This window comes from Epinephelus moara, chromosome 24 (genome assembly GCF_006386435.1).
Source record: "Epinephelus moara isolate mb chromosome 24, YSFRI_EMoa_1.0, whole genome shotgun sequence".
NCBI classification, from domain to species: Eukaryota; Metazoa; Chordata; class Actinopteri; order Perciformes; family Serranidae; genus Epinephelus; species Epinephelus moara.
The window spans coordinates 20,226,137-20,244,542 of NC_065529.1; the positions used below are offsets into that span (position 1 = coordinate 20,226,137).

At 44.7% G+C, this 18,406-nt stretch overlaps 1 protein-coding gene across 5 annotated transcripts in view; it reads right to left on the reverse strand.

The window, feature by feature from the left end:
• LOC126385438 (plexin-A1-like) overlaps nt 1-18,406 on the reverse strand; it is a 294,361-nt gene that overhangs the window by 173,586 nt on the left and 102,369 nt on the right. For all 5 annotated transcript variants that reach the window (XM_050037151.1, XM_050037155.1, XM_050037152.1 and 2 more), the window contains exon 2: nt 5,056-6,494. In XM_050037151.1, the coding sequence (XP_049893108.1) occupies nt 5,056-6,237 (1,182 nt within the window). In that variant the 5' untranslated portion in view covers nt 6,238-6,494. The remainder of the gene's footprint in view (nt 1-5,055; nt 6,495-18,406) is intronic.

Consider the following 18,406-nt stretch of genomic DNA (forward strand, 5'->3'; position numbering starts at 1 on the left):
GAAGGTCAGGGGTTCACTAATAAAGCTCAGGGACAAAACAGAGACACACAAACAAACGCACGGGCGCGAACACACACACACACACACACACACACACAGAAGACAAATATAGCCAGGTAACAGGGCTGAGGTGATGAATGGCGTGTGTGTGTGTGTGTGTGTGTGTGTGTGTGTGTGTGTGTGTGTGTGTGTGTGTGTATCTGCTTCGTCCAACACACATATTTTTTTTTATAACAGAGCCACTTCTAATATGCCCAAACATTTGTGTTTACAGAAAAACAGCCACCATCTCACTGTGCCCATAAACATATCACCCTAATGACGGCCAGAGGCCAGAAATTATGATCCAGCACAAATATGAACTCCACACAGGGAGCTGACAGAGCGCCTGGCCATCCATCTTGGCTGTGTGGCTAACAGCTGTCCAGTCCTCCCTCTCTCCCCCCCTGCCTTGCCCTCTCCACTGCTCTATGGCAGGGTCAACCTAAACGTATTCACCCTCCACCCCCACATCACACAGCCTTTCCCACACTTCTCAGTCCAATGCAGTTGAAATGGGCATTTAAGAGCTTGTAGCCCTGAGGTTAGAGGAGTGCATTTAAATTCCTTGAGTGGCTGGGAAAATATGGGTGGGGTTCAGTGGCAAACACCAGTAGCTTAAACGTTTGAAAGCTGTGGAGCCAGAGATTGCCACTTTATAAACCTAGATCAGCTGGAGAAATGGGAAGATGACTCCCAGTTAGAGACAAAACGGTATTATAATCACACACCATTCATTTCAAGATCATGTCACCAAAGTTTTATATTAAAAATCAATGGCATTTATATAAACATTAAAATATAACATAGCCAATACCGTATGTAAAGGTATGAAAACCATATCAAATTTAAATTAACATTAAAGATAGACTGTCTTTGAAATGCTTGCTCGAGTGTCTGTGTCACTGTAGATGAGGACGAGACCAGTAGCATCACTGGGTTTGCCTGCTGCACGCCCTCTGTAAACAAAGGAAGAGCAAAACAAACCTATGATACATGCTGCGCCTGTGTCAAGAAGACCTTTACTAACTTTGGTTGAAGGGCAGGATTTTTGAGGTGATGTAATCAAACACAGTTTTAATGATCAATAAAATTGTGAAATGGTAATACTGACCGTATGGAATTTTATAGCAGTTTATCATAAAACCATTTCATCCTTACGTACAGCTTGTTTTTAACTTATGGTACGACTGCTTTCAGTAATAGCCAACTGTGAAAGACTGGCATCTGTTAGCTGACTATTAGGGGTGTGCCATATCATCTCGTTGACGATAATACTGGTATATTTTTTAATATCATATTAAAAATTCATATTGTGATACTCGTGATATTTCGACTTGTTGACATGTGACGTCAAACTGCTACCCATGGCAACAACAAATAATAGCTGAAAGCAATATTATTACCGACTCCGCGGTGGTTCCAAAAAGAGGAGCAGCTTCAGTAGTGTGGAATAAACTGTGGCGTCCTGAATGTTTTATGAACAGCCCTGGACTTCTCTCAGACTCTTTTAGCGAGTTACTGCTCAGAGAGAACTCATTCAGCGGCTCCTCTGGCAGCAGCACAGCGTCTCTCCCTCTCCTCTCCGTCTCATCAAGTGATTTTGTCATAAACCTTTGGTAATGTAAACCTACATGACACTTGCGGCTCTAAAAAAAGCTACATGCATGTGAATGAGCGATAGGCATCGTATCATAACAGCCTGTCACAGGTTACAGCGTGATGATCAGAGGAGAAATGGCATTTAGGATTTTTCTTAAAGAGAAGGAAATCGCCTGTTGATTTATATATGTAGAACTTGCGTACATTTTTGGTATTTGGGAGCTTAAGTGTGTAATTTGTGACAGATTTCATTTTGTTGAACTATTAGTATTTTATACAGAATCTTAATTTCACTCTTGTATTATTTCAGTTCTGGTGTCTGATTCGGCCTCATCTGTGTTTCTCTGTGCTTGTTATGTTTAGTTATGTTGCACAGCAACAGCTCCCACACTGAAAAATAATATCAGGCATCTGAGGTCAGATTTGAGGTTGCTCATACCACTGGCTGAGGTTAAGGTCAGTGGTGGGCAGCTGACATTAGGTCACTGCTTAGGGGCAACGTGGCAGACGTCATTAACCTAAGGCTGACCCCTCGAGCCTCGCTGCTGTCGTAGGGTCAGCCAATTTATCTCTGAGGCTGTTACATCATCATTGATGACATCTTATATGGGACAGCAGTTTCCTGAGAGGATGTTTAAGTGGAGATAAATCACAAGTGATTCCTTATCAAAAACTCTAGTAACTATGGTAACAGGCCTGACTGGCAAAATGGGACAAGGAGGCGACAGTTGCTGTGGGATGCTGCAAAATAACTGGTACAAATGAACAAAACTCACAATTCATGATGGTTCGACTTGAGACACTTAAATGGAGTTTAAGTGTTAGTTTGGAGTCTTCTCAAAAGCCGAAATATTGGACAACTCTTCATACTCTTTTGTGGTTGGAGAGTGCCTGGCCAACAAAGGGAGTTACTGCATGATGTTGCACTGCACCACATAAAAGGTAGAGTCATTTTTTTTTGCAGTGCTAACCTGGGATTTGTACCACAGCATTCTGCACCAAGAGCTGCTGCTGCACCGGTGCAAAGGTCTAATTGAAATAAATGAGATAGCTTGCTTTTTTTGCCTCAGAGCTATTGTCAGTGTGATGGGCCCAATGAAAAAAAACACAAAAAAAGAATGAAGACAACGACTGAATAGGAAAGAGACCACATCTACAGAAGGTGGCAAAAAAACAGGAAGAAAGGGAGGTGAAAGAGGAGTTGGCTAGGTCATTCACATCACTTACACTACCTCACAAAACATACCTGTGCACTCAAGCTAATGAAGACCTACGCAGAGAAAGAGCGCTATTCTTACCAAGTATCACTCCATTAGTTGCAACACACAGGGTGAATGGTTTGTGTGTGTGTGTGTGTGTGTGTGTGTGTGTGTGTGTGTGTGTGTGTGTGCGCAACAAAGACACCTGCCGGAAAAAATGGTGTGCACTGACATTTAAAGGAATGCTTTAAAACAGGTCTTTCAATTAAGCTATCTTAAGAGAGAGCGAGATGGAGGGGATGGATGGGTGAATTTAAAGAGCACAGAGGATGGGAGATGAGGTCGCGGAGACAGGTGGTCAACTAAGAGCGAGGCACACTTAACACTAATAGAAGGAACAAAGACATCAGAGGCTTCAGGCAGATGCAGCCTGAGGAAAGTGGGTAAGCAAGGGGAGACAGAAGAGAATGAGGCATGAAAGTCAGGGAAAATAAAAGCATGTAAGCAGGTATACAGAGAAAACTACAGTGTATGCTGTTGTGGAGTGCCTTTAGGTCTCTAGTGTGTCTGTGTGAGCAGGGTCTTCTGTAACGCATGCAGGGCCATGCACCGTGGATCAGTTAGTAAAAACCGAGGCTAGCTCGTGCTATCCCCCAGGATCTCACGCTGCAGTGCACTGAACCATACCATGTGTATGTGCGTGTGTGTGTGAGTGCTGCTCCTGAGTGACATTTCACAAATCCAGGGGACTGGGCTAATGATGTCCCCTGTCTGACTAAATCAAAGCAGCAGAGAGATTGTGGGGAGACGGAAAACGGGCAGAAAAAAATGAAATAGTAGACAGCAGGAGAAAGAAATAAGAGCTATTCAGACTTGATATGAACCACTCCGGGCCTGTAGCAGTGGTCCTTATGAATGAATGTAGCATGAGTAGGCCAGTATTTAATTAGCGGCCGCACAAAAAAAAGGGTTAAGTGGAGAAATCAGAGTAGCCGACAGCTTCAGGGATACAAACTACTCAAAATCAAGACTAGCCTTTAAAGCTGGGGCAGGCAGTTTAATTTTGGCTTCATAGGGCAAAACTCCCATAATAAAATCATACTGTAATTCAAGTGGACTGAGAAAAATACTAGACTTCTGCACCTCCTCTTCGTTCTGGAAGACAGACTTAACAAAAAGAAAGTCTAAGAGAGTCTTACAGGAAACAAAACAAAACCTTTCAACATCAGCGAAATGTTTCAGAGATGGAGAGAATATGTTGCTACTAGTTTAGCCCTCTGCTAACCAGAGCTAAAGGCTTAGAGGTGCAGGTTTAAGTTCACATTTATGTTAATGTTAGCTAGAACCTCATTCCTCCGCCTCACACTGCCGCTACAGACCATCTCTACTAGTGGAGAGCAGGCAGGAGCCACAGCAACAGAAATCCAGCCAGCACAAACCCCAGCTGTTTGGCAAACTTTCTGTTGCTGCCATTACACATGCTAAACCCGGCACTGCTGCTGTGATACCCAGTGCTGGGTGGTTTTCGCAGGCTAAATTCGAGCTGCTACAGTTCTGACTGAAGGTCTGTCTGCCGAGCCGCTGCCCACCCTCCTCCTGGCAAGCAGTCCACAGCAGCGGAGAGTGAGTAGAAGGGACAATGCAGTGGCTAACCTCAGGTTACTAATTACTGTATTATTTTTGGTCTGATAAACAGAAAGAGTGAGCTGAGTGACTGCAGTGTGTACAACTCCACAATAAAATAAGATCAAATAAATCAATGTATGGGAAACACTAGGTTACTGTACGAAGCTCTTGAATATGCCCGTTGTCGTCCTGTAGGGGGGCTTAGGACAGAGGTGGGAGAGTGAGGAGCTACAGAAGGAGGGTGCATTTTCTAATTCTGACTTTTCTTTTTTTACCTTTTCAATATTTCTGCCTACCACAGCTTTAATATTTGAATGACTATATGTATGTGTGTGTAGTTTAAGTAGCATTCTTTAGCAAAGGTATTGCACATTTTTCAAAAGCAGTGGTGCCATATTTATGCATTAGTCCTGTTCCTTAAGGGTTAAGGCTAATGCTAATGCATTCTGCATCAATGTCAACATTTTACCATCAAAACATATGTCTGCCTCGACTGGTAAGTAAACTGATTCACTCTGAAGAAATAGGCCGTAAAGGAAGTGTGTATCCCGCAGAATTCAAAAAGCACAAAGAAGAAATTTGAGCTTACCGAGTTGATGCAGGCGAGCTCCTTGTTGAGCAGCCAGGGTAAGGAGAGTTTCCCATCTCCCTTGTAGCAGGACTGAATTCTTTCTTTGATCTTCTCTTTTATCCTCCTCAGGGTGAACAGACACAATGCTGACTCTTTGGGTGGTTTGGCCCGATTCTTCTGACCCTGAGAGAAGACTGTGAAGAGGATGTCTTCATTCTCAGAGATCCCCAGAGAGTTGGCCAGCTGCCGGCCTGGCCGAGCCAAGAAGGCATCCTGCACCAGGCGGTACTCTACCCCATCTTTAGTGCAGCCAATGGGGAACTCCACGTAGGAGTAAAACTTGGGGTCGTCCACACACAGGCGGACAATTTTGGATGTGAAGAACTGCTCTCCGCTGGCATCGGGTGAAGTCAACTGGGTATCCAGCTGCATTGTTAGATAATAGACAAACTGCTCACTGCTGAAGCTGTAAACATAATAGATGTCGAAAGCAGGGAACTTGGACAAAGTGTCTGAAGGGATCTTCAGCTGAGAGGAGACAAACTCGTCCTGATAGACAAAGCTAAACATGTCGGCATTTTCTTCATTCTCCATCAGCTTGCGGCTGGACAGGGTGGGGAAGTACTCTGACTTGCCATCAATGGGTGTTCCAATGAACAGCTTGCTGGTTGGACTGTGCGGGGAGCTTATGATGACCCCAGACATTGTACCCGACTCCGCCACACTGGAGAGGTAGTGTTCCTTGCGGTGGTGGGGCTCGCCAAGCTTAAAGAGGTCATCCAGACGTAAGAACTGGCAGATCCCCTGGGAAGTGCTACCACAGGCAATGAGGCGGTTCTGTGCGTAGTCTATGAGAAGAAGTTTGTTCACATTAGGGGTCTGGGCCAGGTCATGAGGGCAGGACTGGACACTAGGTGGAGGGTAACACTTCTCATTGTCCACCACTGGTCCAGTCATGTGGCTGCGTAATTTTGTCAGGTTGCTGGACAGCTTGAATATCCAGTTTACAGCTCCCACATAGACTTCTCCAGTTTTGTTGTGGATGGCCAGATGTGTGAGTCCCCACTCAGCAGGGGCGAATCGTTTGAAGGGTGGGGGTTGGCCTCCAGAGAAGGATGAGCTCATGATAAGCAAAAGCCCCAAGAGGAGAAACAAGTTCCCCTGGCCAGGGGAAGCTGCTGACCGAGCTAGGGGACACATATCTGGGCTGTCTAGAGGCAAGGCTTAGGGGGTTGGGGAAGGAGAGAGAGAGGAGGAGAAGGAGGAGGAGAACAAGTGCTGGTCCCAAGTCAGGATTTTCTTTTGTTTCTGCTCTTCTGACAAGGAATATGGGAAGACAGTTTGAGGGAGAGAGAGAGAAGGGAGGGGCAACAAAACTCCTATTGATCCGCTGTCCTGTTCTCAGCGTTGCGAGCCGTCATCAGGAACATCATCCACAGAGGCACGAGGTAGGAGCCCTGGAAGGCAGAAAGAAAAAACACGGTGAGCGTCCAAGGAACATTTCCTATTGATTATGCATCAAGCAGGCAGAGAGGCCTAAAAGGCTCACAAATTGCACAGCCAAAATTAGAAAAAAAAAAACCAAGCTGACATTTGCCCCAGTGATAAATAAATAATATCAAATCAAGTCTGCAAGGCAAATGGGTGTCTGCATTTAATTATGAGTGGAGATAGCAGGGGAGGCATGGGCCGATTATTAAAGGCTCTGTACACATAATAGGAGTCCTGCTGGAATGAGTTATAGACTCGCAACATTGAACTCTTTAATATTTCATAACATTTAACTTCACCATGGTGGCTTTGGAGGAGGCATGGGTTTGAAAAAGTGCCAGTGGGCACTGTTACATTGACAGCTAGCAATTTATAGCCAGGTCTGCTTGAAGGCTTTCGTGTCATGGTTTCACCGATAGCAACACACTATACAGCAACCCCTTATTGTAATTACACTTTTATAACTATTATCCAGGCATCAGGCTCTCTTGGCAGCACAGCAGGTCGCCAGAGACACACTGCATTCCCTCAGGGAGCTATGCTCACAATACATGCTATATATATCAGGGTAAGTATAACTTCAGCAGAGAGAAATATAAAATCCCTTGACTGAAATGTATGCTGCATAAACAGCACGATTCTTGTTCTTGAAGGGTCTCTATCTTACACAACACTCTTCTGCAGCCAATCCCGCCCCCTCTCTTCAGACAGCAATCATAGTCAGTACACTCGAAACCTGCCTGTCTCTTGCTATTGAGCTACCTATGTGATTAAAGCAATGTTCAGACAGACTATTGCACTGCATCAAATAAGGAAAGCCTCGTCGTCTTTTAAAAACAAACTGCCTTGGAACTGTGAGCATCTTTTTCTTCTTTACATAGTGCTATTTTCAGTTTGAACGCAGCCCCACACTGCCCACATTTCAGTGCATATAGCCCTACTCACTTCCTCACTGCTGTCGTCGTCCTCTCATACCACCTAATTTTGATAAATGAAGAGCGGGAGCTCAGCAAATACACATTTACTTAGGTCTGCTTTCATTTATGAGCCTCTCCCGAATACACAAATATATTTTACACAGCACACACTATACCCCGCAGCTGGTATCCCTAGACAACTTGGGATGTAGACAACAGAGGCGGTATATTAAAAAGCCAGGAGTGAGATCATTTATAGGATGGAGGTTTTACACGTAAAGGACAAGGAGGAGGAGAGGAGGAGGAGTCAAAAGAGAGAGTATTTGCTCCTTTGGGCGTCCTCCATCGGCAATACATCGATGATGAGGAGCAGGGTTTTTCGGGCGTGTGCTGCCACTTGACAGGCCAATCATGTTCCCGCAATGCTGGGACATTAGTTCTCCTGTAAATGCTGATTATGCAAAACAGGACGCAACTCTCCCAGGGACCCCACGCTTCAATTTCACCTTGACTATCAAAGTGTCTGCACGAAGGGTGTTTTACGACCACGCCGAATCAGAAAAGATGAGAGACATTGTGGTGAGATGAGGACGGTAGGAAGAGGGGGAAGGGAGATAAGGAAGGCAAAAACATGAGATAGAGAAAAATCAAAAGAAGGGCAGAGACAGGAAAGGCAAAAGGGAATGTGAGGTTTTCTTTTCTTTTTCTCCTTATCTTGGTTTCTGCCTCTTGTTCTCCATGTGGTGAGCCACAGGAACAAGGCTATCTGTCTATCAATCACCAATCATGCAGGTCAGGGAGTGTGGTTAGTCTACCAAGTTCAGAGGGATAAGCAACTGAGTGTGTTTCAACACCTGTTTCTTTTTTTATGTTTTATACAGCTATCCTCCCTGTTTTCTAATATGAACTATGGACAATGTCTAAAATATCAGGTCTGGAAATTGTCCGGAGTTGCTCTTTTAGACATGTAGAAGAAAACATAAGATTGTCTCTTTCAGACGCATTCTCAGCAAGTGGAAATACTCCTCCCTGGTTTAGAGCATATAGGAGCTTGGACATGATGCTGATAACACCGTGGTCAAGTAGCCAAATGTAATTTGGTCATAAACAGAGTGCCGCTTCTTGGCTTTGTTTAACGATTTTGGCACCAGACCTGACAGAGAAAGGTTCCTGAATCTCCTCATCTCTCAGGTCAGACATTTTCATTGCCATCTTTTGACAATTGTTATTCACCGTTGGATGCTTGCTTTTTTCAGTCTGTACAAGCCACATGACAGAAACATCATCAACATGCCCACTCACTTGCTGTGAATTTTCCAGGCAATGACCTGCTTTATTCACACATGGTTTCAATCGGATATTAAGTGGACTTGCAATAGGTAGCTGGCAGGGTAAGGTCTGTTTAATGTCCAATCCAACTGATTTGGACACTTGCGTTGTCACATACAGCTCCTCCGGGTAATGTCTAGATAATTTCAGGTTTGCAGTGCATGTGTGAAAGGGGCTAAAGAGAAAGGCAGGTACTACGTGACAGAGACAGAGTGAGTAAACACTCAGAGGTAGAAAAATGCACTTTTGGAAGTACTGCAAGAATTAAACACCTCGGTAAGAGGAGTCATTAAACTGCACATCAATTTTAGTCGCTGCTGCTGCAAATAGTATGTGAGAGGAAAAAAGAAAGAGGGAGAGACAGTGAGCAGGAGAGAAGAAAAATAGTGGTGGCGATGTTCGTGGAATAGCAAACCATAGCTCAGCTGAGACAAAGCTGCCCAGGTTCAGGGAGAGGTGGTGTCATCCAATTTCCACAAATGAAAGGCCAGGAGAAGACGTATAGGAGAGAGAAAAGGCAAGGTGAGGAAGAGGAGCAGAGCAAGAAAAATAGAAAGTAGGAATAGGAGGGAAGGAGAAACTGCACGGACAGAAAGGCATAGAGAGAGGGGAGCAGAAGGGTGCGTGAGGAGCAGCGGGAGCCAAACAAAAGGTAGCACCTCTGCTGCATTTTAATCAGAGCTCTACCTGCGCTTGAATCAAACACCAGGGGAGCCCCGTGGATCGAGGCGCCTCGGCACGGTAACTGCAGACAGAAGGGCCTGAGCTGCAGTTATCAGATATACCCTCACTCTCCACTCTGTGAGATTAAAACGACTCAATGCAGACGGCGTCCTCTTCGACATAAGCAGCCGCAATAAAGTGACGAGCCAGCCTATAAAAAAACTAATTTCTTGCTCAACGGTACGGTCGTGCCGCGCGACGAGAGCAGATGCCAATTTAAAACGTGGTGGCACGTAGAGAGGCCGGCTGCCTCATTTTCCTTTGTCATTTCCGAGCGAGGGAAAGATACAATGAGAAAGTGAGCAAATGAGAGAGTCTGATAAAGAACGAGGAGAGAACGTGGGAAAAAAAATCGTCCCCACAGTAATTCCTCTTCATTTAGGCCAGCCACGGCTTGATGTAAGAGAGTGTGAATCGCACAACAAATTGCATCTGGGGGTCTCCGGCTGCTTGTTATCTATCCCGGTAATAAGACGATGACATCATGCCACACTTAAACGAACACGTTAGTGAAAAGAACATGGAGTCATCCACTTCAAAACTAACAAGAGAGCAAACAGGTTGGATTAAACATTCACACTAATAATGCCTTCACAAATGAGCCCCCACCTCCCTCCTTCTCAGTCCTTCCACTTCCACCCATTCACACGCCCAACTGCCGAGGATACAGTCAATCACTCAGCCTCTTACACACATTCCTCTTTTTTTCTTAAATTTCTCCATTTTCCCTCCACCTCCTTATCCCTCTAAACCCTCTTCAATTTCAATTTCCTCCTGAGCTAAAGTGAAATGGTGGGAAGAGCGCTGAAACAAGGTTGCGAGCCATATCTGGCACCATCAAGGAAAAACATGTCAATCATTTTGGGCTGGAGCGTGTCTGTGGCTTTAGGAATGGGCAGCCACCATATCGGGAGAGCCGGGGCCGTTATCACATCAGGGAAAAGCATTAGAGAGGACGGGCTGTAAGGGGCCAAGTTGATTGGATTTGATATCGGGACGGCCTATCAATTGACAGGACTGTACTGTGTCCCAATGGGCATTGGGAAATGGAATGAGGGATTGAAAAAGATGCAGAAGACATAACAGAGACGGAAACGCTTAGAAAGGGGGGGGGGGGCTTCTTCCACAGCTTGACTTCATTTTGTTTATTTGGTTTAACAGTGGGAAGAATCTTGAGAAGAGATGGGGGTGGTGGTGTGTTCTCATGTACGTTGTGAGGCAATTCCAGAGGCTGGTGAAGTGGTGTGCTGTTGGTGACTCTTGTGAGCTGAGCTGGATCAACTCTCCCTCTCTCACCCTCTTCTCCAAAGCAGCTAAACCTGTCCATTCAGATAATGGTCGCTGCTCGGCCCTAGAGCTGTGCTGATTTATTGCCGGTGGCATATCAATTACAGCGCTTGCCACTGGAGGGGAGAAAGAGGAGGAGAAGGTGGCGAGAGAGGGATGAAGAGGAGGAAGGAAGAAGAGCAGCACTCACACAAAGTCTCTACCTTCTGTGCTGCGTCACAACATGTGGGTCACATCTGGGAGAAGAGGTAGAGGTGAGAGGGTGGAATTGAGAGTTTACGAAAGAAAGATAGATGGTGTGAGAACGATGGAAAGGCTCTAAAAAAATTAATGCAAATTCTCAAGACTCACACTCTCATATACGCACAAAGTCAATTACTGTAAAACCATAGCATAATCGAGGAGGTGACTGAAAGCAATATGGTTTAAAAGACACACACTGGGCACACGTCAACCTACACACACCAACTGCATATCTTCTGTGCACAAATGGTCTCTATATACACACACAAATGCAAAATACACTTTGGATTATCCAATATGTTATGCGCATGCAAATCAAAACACACATGTACAGAAACCTAATGGGTCTCTATCTTAATCTGCCCTCCACCTCTTCACTCTGCAGCCAACACACTCCAAAGATTGGAGATTTGCCCGGGGGAGGAAAAGGAGACGGGCGAGGGGTGGGTGGAGGATTGAACAGCGTGAGGAGGCGGCAGGAAGCGGGTGGCGGGTTGTGGGGGTAGGATGGTTAGAGAGGAGGTAAAATAGAGGGGGAGCCAAGCCCTGAAGCCTTAATCCTCTCCCAGGGTCTGCCTAATCTCACCGCCACTATCTGCATATGGGAAGAATGGATTACCATCCCCCGACACTCTGACGGATGGATGAAGTGAAGGAGGGATGGGTGGCAATCCCTGGACAGACAACACAACCACAGACAGTCTCACACACACAAGTCTGACTGAAGTTATTGCAGAGTCGAGGATGTGGTTGGCTCTCTAAACCATTTGGTGCTTTCTCCATATACACACTCAGGCCTGTGCTCAGACGCACACACACAGGTACAGATGGCACAGGCTAGTCATTTGCAGCTTGGTTAGCCCACCAGTCTGAGACATGTACCAATCAGAGGCTGTCTCTGTGTGGTAGAAGGGGGGTCAGACCACCAATCTAAAGCTGAAACAGTCCTCTTAACCCACCAAAACCTCAAATCTCAACACTGCGACAAAGCAATCACACTGTCTGCTGGGGATTATCAGAGAATGTCAACATTATTGCAATAACTCACCACAGTGTTATCAAGAAATATCAAACCCTATTTGTCACTGTCCATGGAAATTTGTTCATAAAGGTCCTCCTTTTTCAATAACAGTTGCATGACAGCAGAATATGTATTACTAACTGAGTATGGATAGTATTTGTGGAGCGCCCTTGGGAGCAATATAACCAGCAACAGTCGACCTCGAAATCTGATATTCATTTGTGTCATTACCTCATATCATTACTTTATTATCAAGGGAAAAATAGTGACAAAAAGGCATTTAGTGATGAGAAAAGAATAACCAAAATATGAGCTAGCACTTTTAAGGTGCCAAAATCAACTGTCCTTATATCGTACTCAAGTCATCCAGCAAGCCAAGACAAACTTCAGAGGAGGTAAGACCAATTTTCAAGAGGTCGTACAACAAAGCAGTATTATATATTGTGGTATCTTGTATCATTTCCTTCCTGCCTTGGCTGCGGGAACAAGCTGACTGGCAAGTCTTAAGGCGTATAAAAAGTCCTTATGAGTTCTGTTTTACTGCCAACGTAAATCAGTTTAGTGGAGGACAAGCGCCGGTGCCCTTTCTCGCTCTCTCTGTGGCAGGTGGCCTGCCAAAACAAATGCCTTGTTCCAGAGCACAAAAGCAGTGTGTGTGTGTGTGTGTGTGTCCGTAAGGAAGTCAGGCACTGGAACAAATTGAGCCCCCTGTCTTTAAAGCACCTTGCTGGGCTGACTTTCAAGCCATCAGCCCGTCTGGAGTGATAAAACCTGATCTAGACCTGTATAGCAGCTACCCTTGACGATGTGACGGAGTTTGGAAAAAGCTACGGAGTAGAAATACTGGCCTCAAACATCGACCTCGGTTCGTTCTACATTAGTTTTGCTCAAGTACGTTAGCCAAGAATAAATTCTTTACAGCAGACGCTTTACAAGCTGCTCAGCTCTGTTCCATGGAATAATGGAATCTGAAGACTGTAAAATGTTTTTTGAGAAAGTATCATGAGCCACAGGGTCGTAAAACACATCATAATAAACAATCATTAAAAACATGAAAAACAGGCTTAAAGACTTTACACCACAGTTTTTTTTTGTTAGCCTGTTAATCTATACTAATCTGACTGATGACACTTAATTTCACTGTCCTCATCTATTTGTTTCCCAGGTTTGAATCAGTAGCCTGCACAAGGACGAGGGTAGAAACTGACAGACAATCCACTCACACATTCAAGGGCTGGAGCAGCAATAAGTGCAAGGACAACTGCTTCTCTGACACCCGATGTGCCTTGTGGATAACAGACGTGTGTGTGTGTGTGTGTGTGTGTGTGTGTGTGTGTGTGAGAGAGAGACAGCTGCCACTCCGAGACAGTAGACAGACTGTGGGCAATACATCACACAAATTCTTCTTCTCCTCATTCCCTGTGACAATAAACACTCTCACACTCTTGTGTTTTCAGAGGTAAACGGGATTATATGCCGACAGACGTTACTTCAGACACACAGTGGTGTACAAGTATGTGTATGTGTGTGTGTGTGTGTGTGTGTGTGGGTGTTGCCATCGGGCACAAATGTGTGCACATGTTCCTGTGCTATGAGGCTACAGCACACAGTTGTCCCTGCTCTGCCTGCATTTGTCGGGTATACGACAGAGGAAGAAGGGGGTCGCTGGCTACTATGTGTCTTTAAGATGAGGCCATAAGAGCATAAAGCACCACTACACACACACATTTCATGGCAACATTAGCCCTTTTTACACAGAGATCCTGCAAAACTGGCTCAGCAAAGACTTTTCATTACACTGCTTTTGCTTTTTTAAACATAATGCCACCCCAGTGTGTGATTTTAGATAGTATGCCAGCAGTCCGGAAGCAAAGGAGGTGTGACCGGCATGAGGTGTAGCACAACAGCTTCAGCCTCTAGTGGGACATAAACGTGTCAGGAAGCACTTTCTAAACAAAACAATGGTTTAACATGGTAATAACAATCATTTAGTGATATAGCAGCTGATCTCGTCCTCCTCTGGGAGGGTAAGAAGCTCCTGGACCTCGTTGTCTCTCTAATTTGCAGACATTTTCAGCTGCTGTTTTTCTTCGAGTTAGCTGCTAACTGCTGCTCACTACTTTTGAATTTCCTGGTGGTGACTCACACACATACCATGTCATCAAAACATTACACCCATCCCGCCCATGGTCACGTCCTACCAGCTGTCACATTTACACAGACATCGAATCAGCGCTGCTACTACCTCCGCTGCCGGCTTAAGGGCCACACCACTCTGTCCCCACCATGCCGTGATCATACCTTTTATGAAGAACGGTGAGGTGGAATAACAGCGTGACATTCCCGCCTTGAACAGGCAGTGTAAAAGGGGTTTAAGTTTGCACCAAAATGGAATGCAAAGGGAATGTGCTGCGGTCTGGACAAACCTCAATGTGGAATTCATCACCTCGTCAAGCAAACACATGCCATGTATATTTGTGTGTGTAAGGTAATCTATGTGACAGGTGTGTGCGCCCTACCATATCCTTCAGATCTCACCCTACACAGCTAGCACCATGCTCGCATTCTGTGTCAAACAAAGAGTGAAACAGTAGTTGTGTTTCAAACACTTTCTGAGCAGCTTGAGGTGGCTGAATAGTGAACGGCACCATCTTGGTGCTCGGAACAGTTTGTGAACATTGTGTCTGATTTGGATGGTGAACACAGGGTTGAGCGCCCCAGGGTGTCTCCCAGGCATGCAGCCCTTGTCATTCCAATAACACATAAGGAGCAGACAGTCTGTATTTGTCTCCATCTTTATATCTTCCCCAATCTTCTCCATCGAATCATCTCTCCGTCACGCTATTTCTTTCCCTCAGTTTTGCAAAACAGCTCACATCGCTCTCTGTATCTCTTCTGTCACATTCTCCATCTTTTATGACTCATAGCAGCGCAGACACCCAAATAAAAAACAACCTGTTCGTTCAAACACCAAATTTATGGTGATCACAACAAACTGAAAATGAGCACACATTTTGCCCTCCCCGTTTCTTCTCTCAGGGGTGAAATTCCTGGAAAAACAAAGGGCTTCATTCCAGCTGCTAAGACAGAATGAACCAGCCATCGCATAAAACCTGCCCACATTTCAAAAAGAGAGCACGCAGACACACAAACACTCTGATGCCAGGCACCGTCAGATTAGTGGTTTACTCTTAATCTCTCGACTGTGTTTGTGCGACTGGGTCTTTCTTTCCATGACAAATCCTGTGTCTGTCTGTGTGTGTATGTATCAGTGTGTGAAGGTGGGAGAGGTAGGCGATATGTAGGTCAAGGCCAGAATGTGCCTGATACGAGTCACACAGTAATGCATTAATCGTGCAGGTTAGTACAATGTTTCACCACTGGCTCACCAGGACAATGTCACACTGAGCCTGTACTGTTGTCTGGAGCATAAAGCTAATGCTGCTTCTGTTTGACATGGCTTTATGAGAACAAGAGTAAGGCTAAATGATTAGAAGGGGTGATGACATGCAGCAGCAGGTTGTTAACTTCATTTGAAGTCATCCTTGTTACAAAAGTGCATAAAACCCCATGCCATGCAGATTTAAATTCATATTTCAAAATGAAATTAACTGACATTAACTACTTTAAAATCCAGTACACTTAAAGGAGCTCTATGAGACATTCAAAGCATTAATATAGCAGCAAACAACTATGGCTATGTAAAGATACAGTGGATGGATATTGTTTATAAAGCGAAAACATGAATAACACATTCTTCCTCTTACAAGTAAAAAGTTGAATTCACAGCCTTACTCAATTCAATACACTCACCAAAGATTTACATGATCTGGTATGACCAGTAGCTTATGATAAAAAATGCAAACTAATGTAGCATCCACATTTGCTTAGCTTCCTGTTATGAGGTCCAGTTTTATGCCAACAAACCTCAAATATGCAATGCTATTTGGAGTGCTCTGTGTGTCTCAGTGACACTGGGTACAATCTTTTCAGCAGCCAAGGCTTGCTGGTTATATAAATGACAATTAACAAGGCTCTGTGAAATTGAGATTTGAGAGAACCTCACACAACAAAACTGCACCTGCTTAGATATTTTTAGGAAACTTCCCTGCTGAGTGTGAATGGTGCCGGGCACTGTTATTGCTAATCACAAGCCCAGCATGCACCTACATGCCACTCCATGACTAAAATCAACACTGAGCAATGCCAGTCACAATGGAGGTCAACCACAAACAACCTTGTGGTTTTCAAACAGTCATTCATTCCACCAATCAAGTTGTGGTTTGGGCTTTCTGAGCTGATTGTACAGGTGTTGATGTCATGAAACCACAAGGTGAGGACAGGTTCAGTCAGTGGACGGAGTGAAGCGGGACCCAAAATGGTAAACTGAGGACATGATTGACGAATATCAACTGGTCAAAACATACCGTCATTATACAGTATACAACATGTTGTGGTTGGTGAATAGGCTCTTCTCAGCTCTTTCTGTTTCAGCCAAACCAGCGCATTCCTCCATAGCGTTGCTTATATTCTCTCTGCTGAGTTCACTATAATGGAATGCAGCCTGCTCTGCCTGAAACAGCCTATTACCCAACACTGCTGTCCTCAAGTGCAACTCCTTCTACTTTCTCTTCCTCACGCCCGCCATTTATGAGCTTGACTGACCCTTGACACCCAGAGTGCTGGAGAGGGCTTGTGCTGCACTGCTTTGTAAAAACTTGCCAGCGAGTGTTGATTGTTGTAAAAACAGGCATGCCATTGTAAATCCTCTCTCTACAGATTTGAGGACAGTGCTGCTCATGGTGGCAGTGGGTGGAAGAGGAGTCGCTTCAAGGAGAAAGGTATTAAAAAGAATCACTGTCTCCTTTTGTTTTAATGGCGCCATAAAGGTAGCCTCCCCTTCTTGGACTTAATGTTTCCAGAGAAAGCTTATGCGGACCGCCAACATTGTCAGTGCTAGATGAATGGTCAGCTCTCCCTGGGATTGCACAAGTATTTGAAAATGATGTATCAGCTTAAAACCAACAGCAAGAGCAGCAGCTAATGAGAAAATATTTCAAACTGCTGATATCAACTCCAAATTGACATTAATCTCAGGCAAGTTTCAGTCTTGGAGAGCCACACAGTCGATAAATTGAGAATAAATGAAACTGGAAAAACAAAAAGGAAGTCCAAAGTACAGTCTGCTTTTGGCTTTGTCATTATCTGTGGCATCGCTGGTGTCTGTGTTAACGGGAGGAATGTGACGAAACACACATCTGTAGATAAAGACTATCGAAACCAAAATCCTTTATGATTTCTCTTTCGAGATTACATCATAAAGAAGCCGACATCTGACCTGAGCTCTTCAAAGACTTGACACTAGTCCAAGACTTAATCTAGCTCATATCTTCTCAGCTGTGAATTCTTCTGGTGCCCCATCACACTTGATATGGCCTCAACTTATTAAGTTTATTGAAACAGACAACAGACAACTGACCATCTGCTCTCCTGTTTTCCGCCTCAGTCTCAGTAATTACGTCATACAGCACAAGTTTAAACAAATAAATGTCCTTTAATGACAGCATGTGAGCAAAAGCACTCGTACGCACACAAACGAGTACACACAGTGTATCTGGGCTGGTTCACCATTGACTTGGACAGCATCCCTATCCATCTTTGTCCATTAAGGCCCATACTGCTTCCGGATGTGTGCTGTTGAGGAGTATTACTAACCATATCATTGGCTATGACCGCATGGCTTTATCCTATGCTCTAAATGCTTTAAGACAGGCGTGTGGCTTGTGTCACATGGTGTTTAGCAGATTTATGTCCGCAGATGGGTCACAAGACATCAGAGTTAATGCAGATGTGGGTTCAATTCTTTAACAGAGAAACTATCAAAAAACAATCTGATAATCCATGTAAGAAGTTGTGGATGCTAAAAGGGCACAAACAGTATGTCTCCAACATTTGATGCTGTTCATTGTTTGTTTTGAGGATGTCATGGGTTAACCGTTACATGGTTAACCGCTGACAATATTTTTAAACGGTACTCATGTCAGTCTATAGGGTTTTTTTGCCACTCTTTGGTTTACTGCACTGTGCACCAACCAGGGGTCTGGTGGGAGCTAGCTACCAGTGCTGCTCATTCAGCGATTACCTTTAGTAATGCCATCTAAACCCAACAGAAACTGAGTCCACAAGTCGGTCCAACACACCCAGATAATGCGATTGGGAGTCGAATTATGCCTGCGTGTACACAGTCAATCAGACACAAACTGGCCGAGGCCCTCTGTACATGCTCCACAGTTTCTGCCCCAGGCTTGTACAGGAAGTCGAATAGCGTTAAAAGCATAACAAGAAGAAACTGGTAACA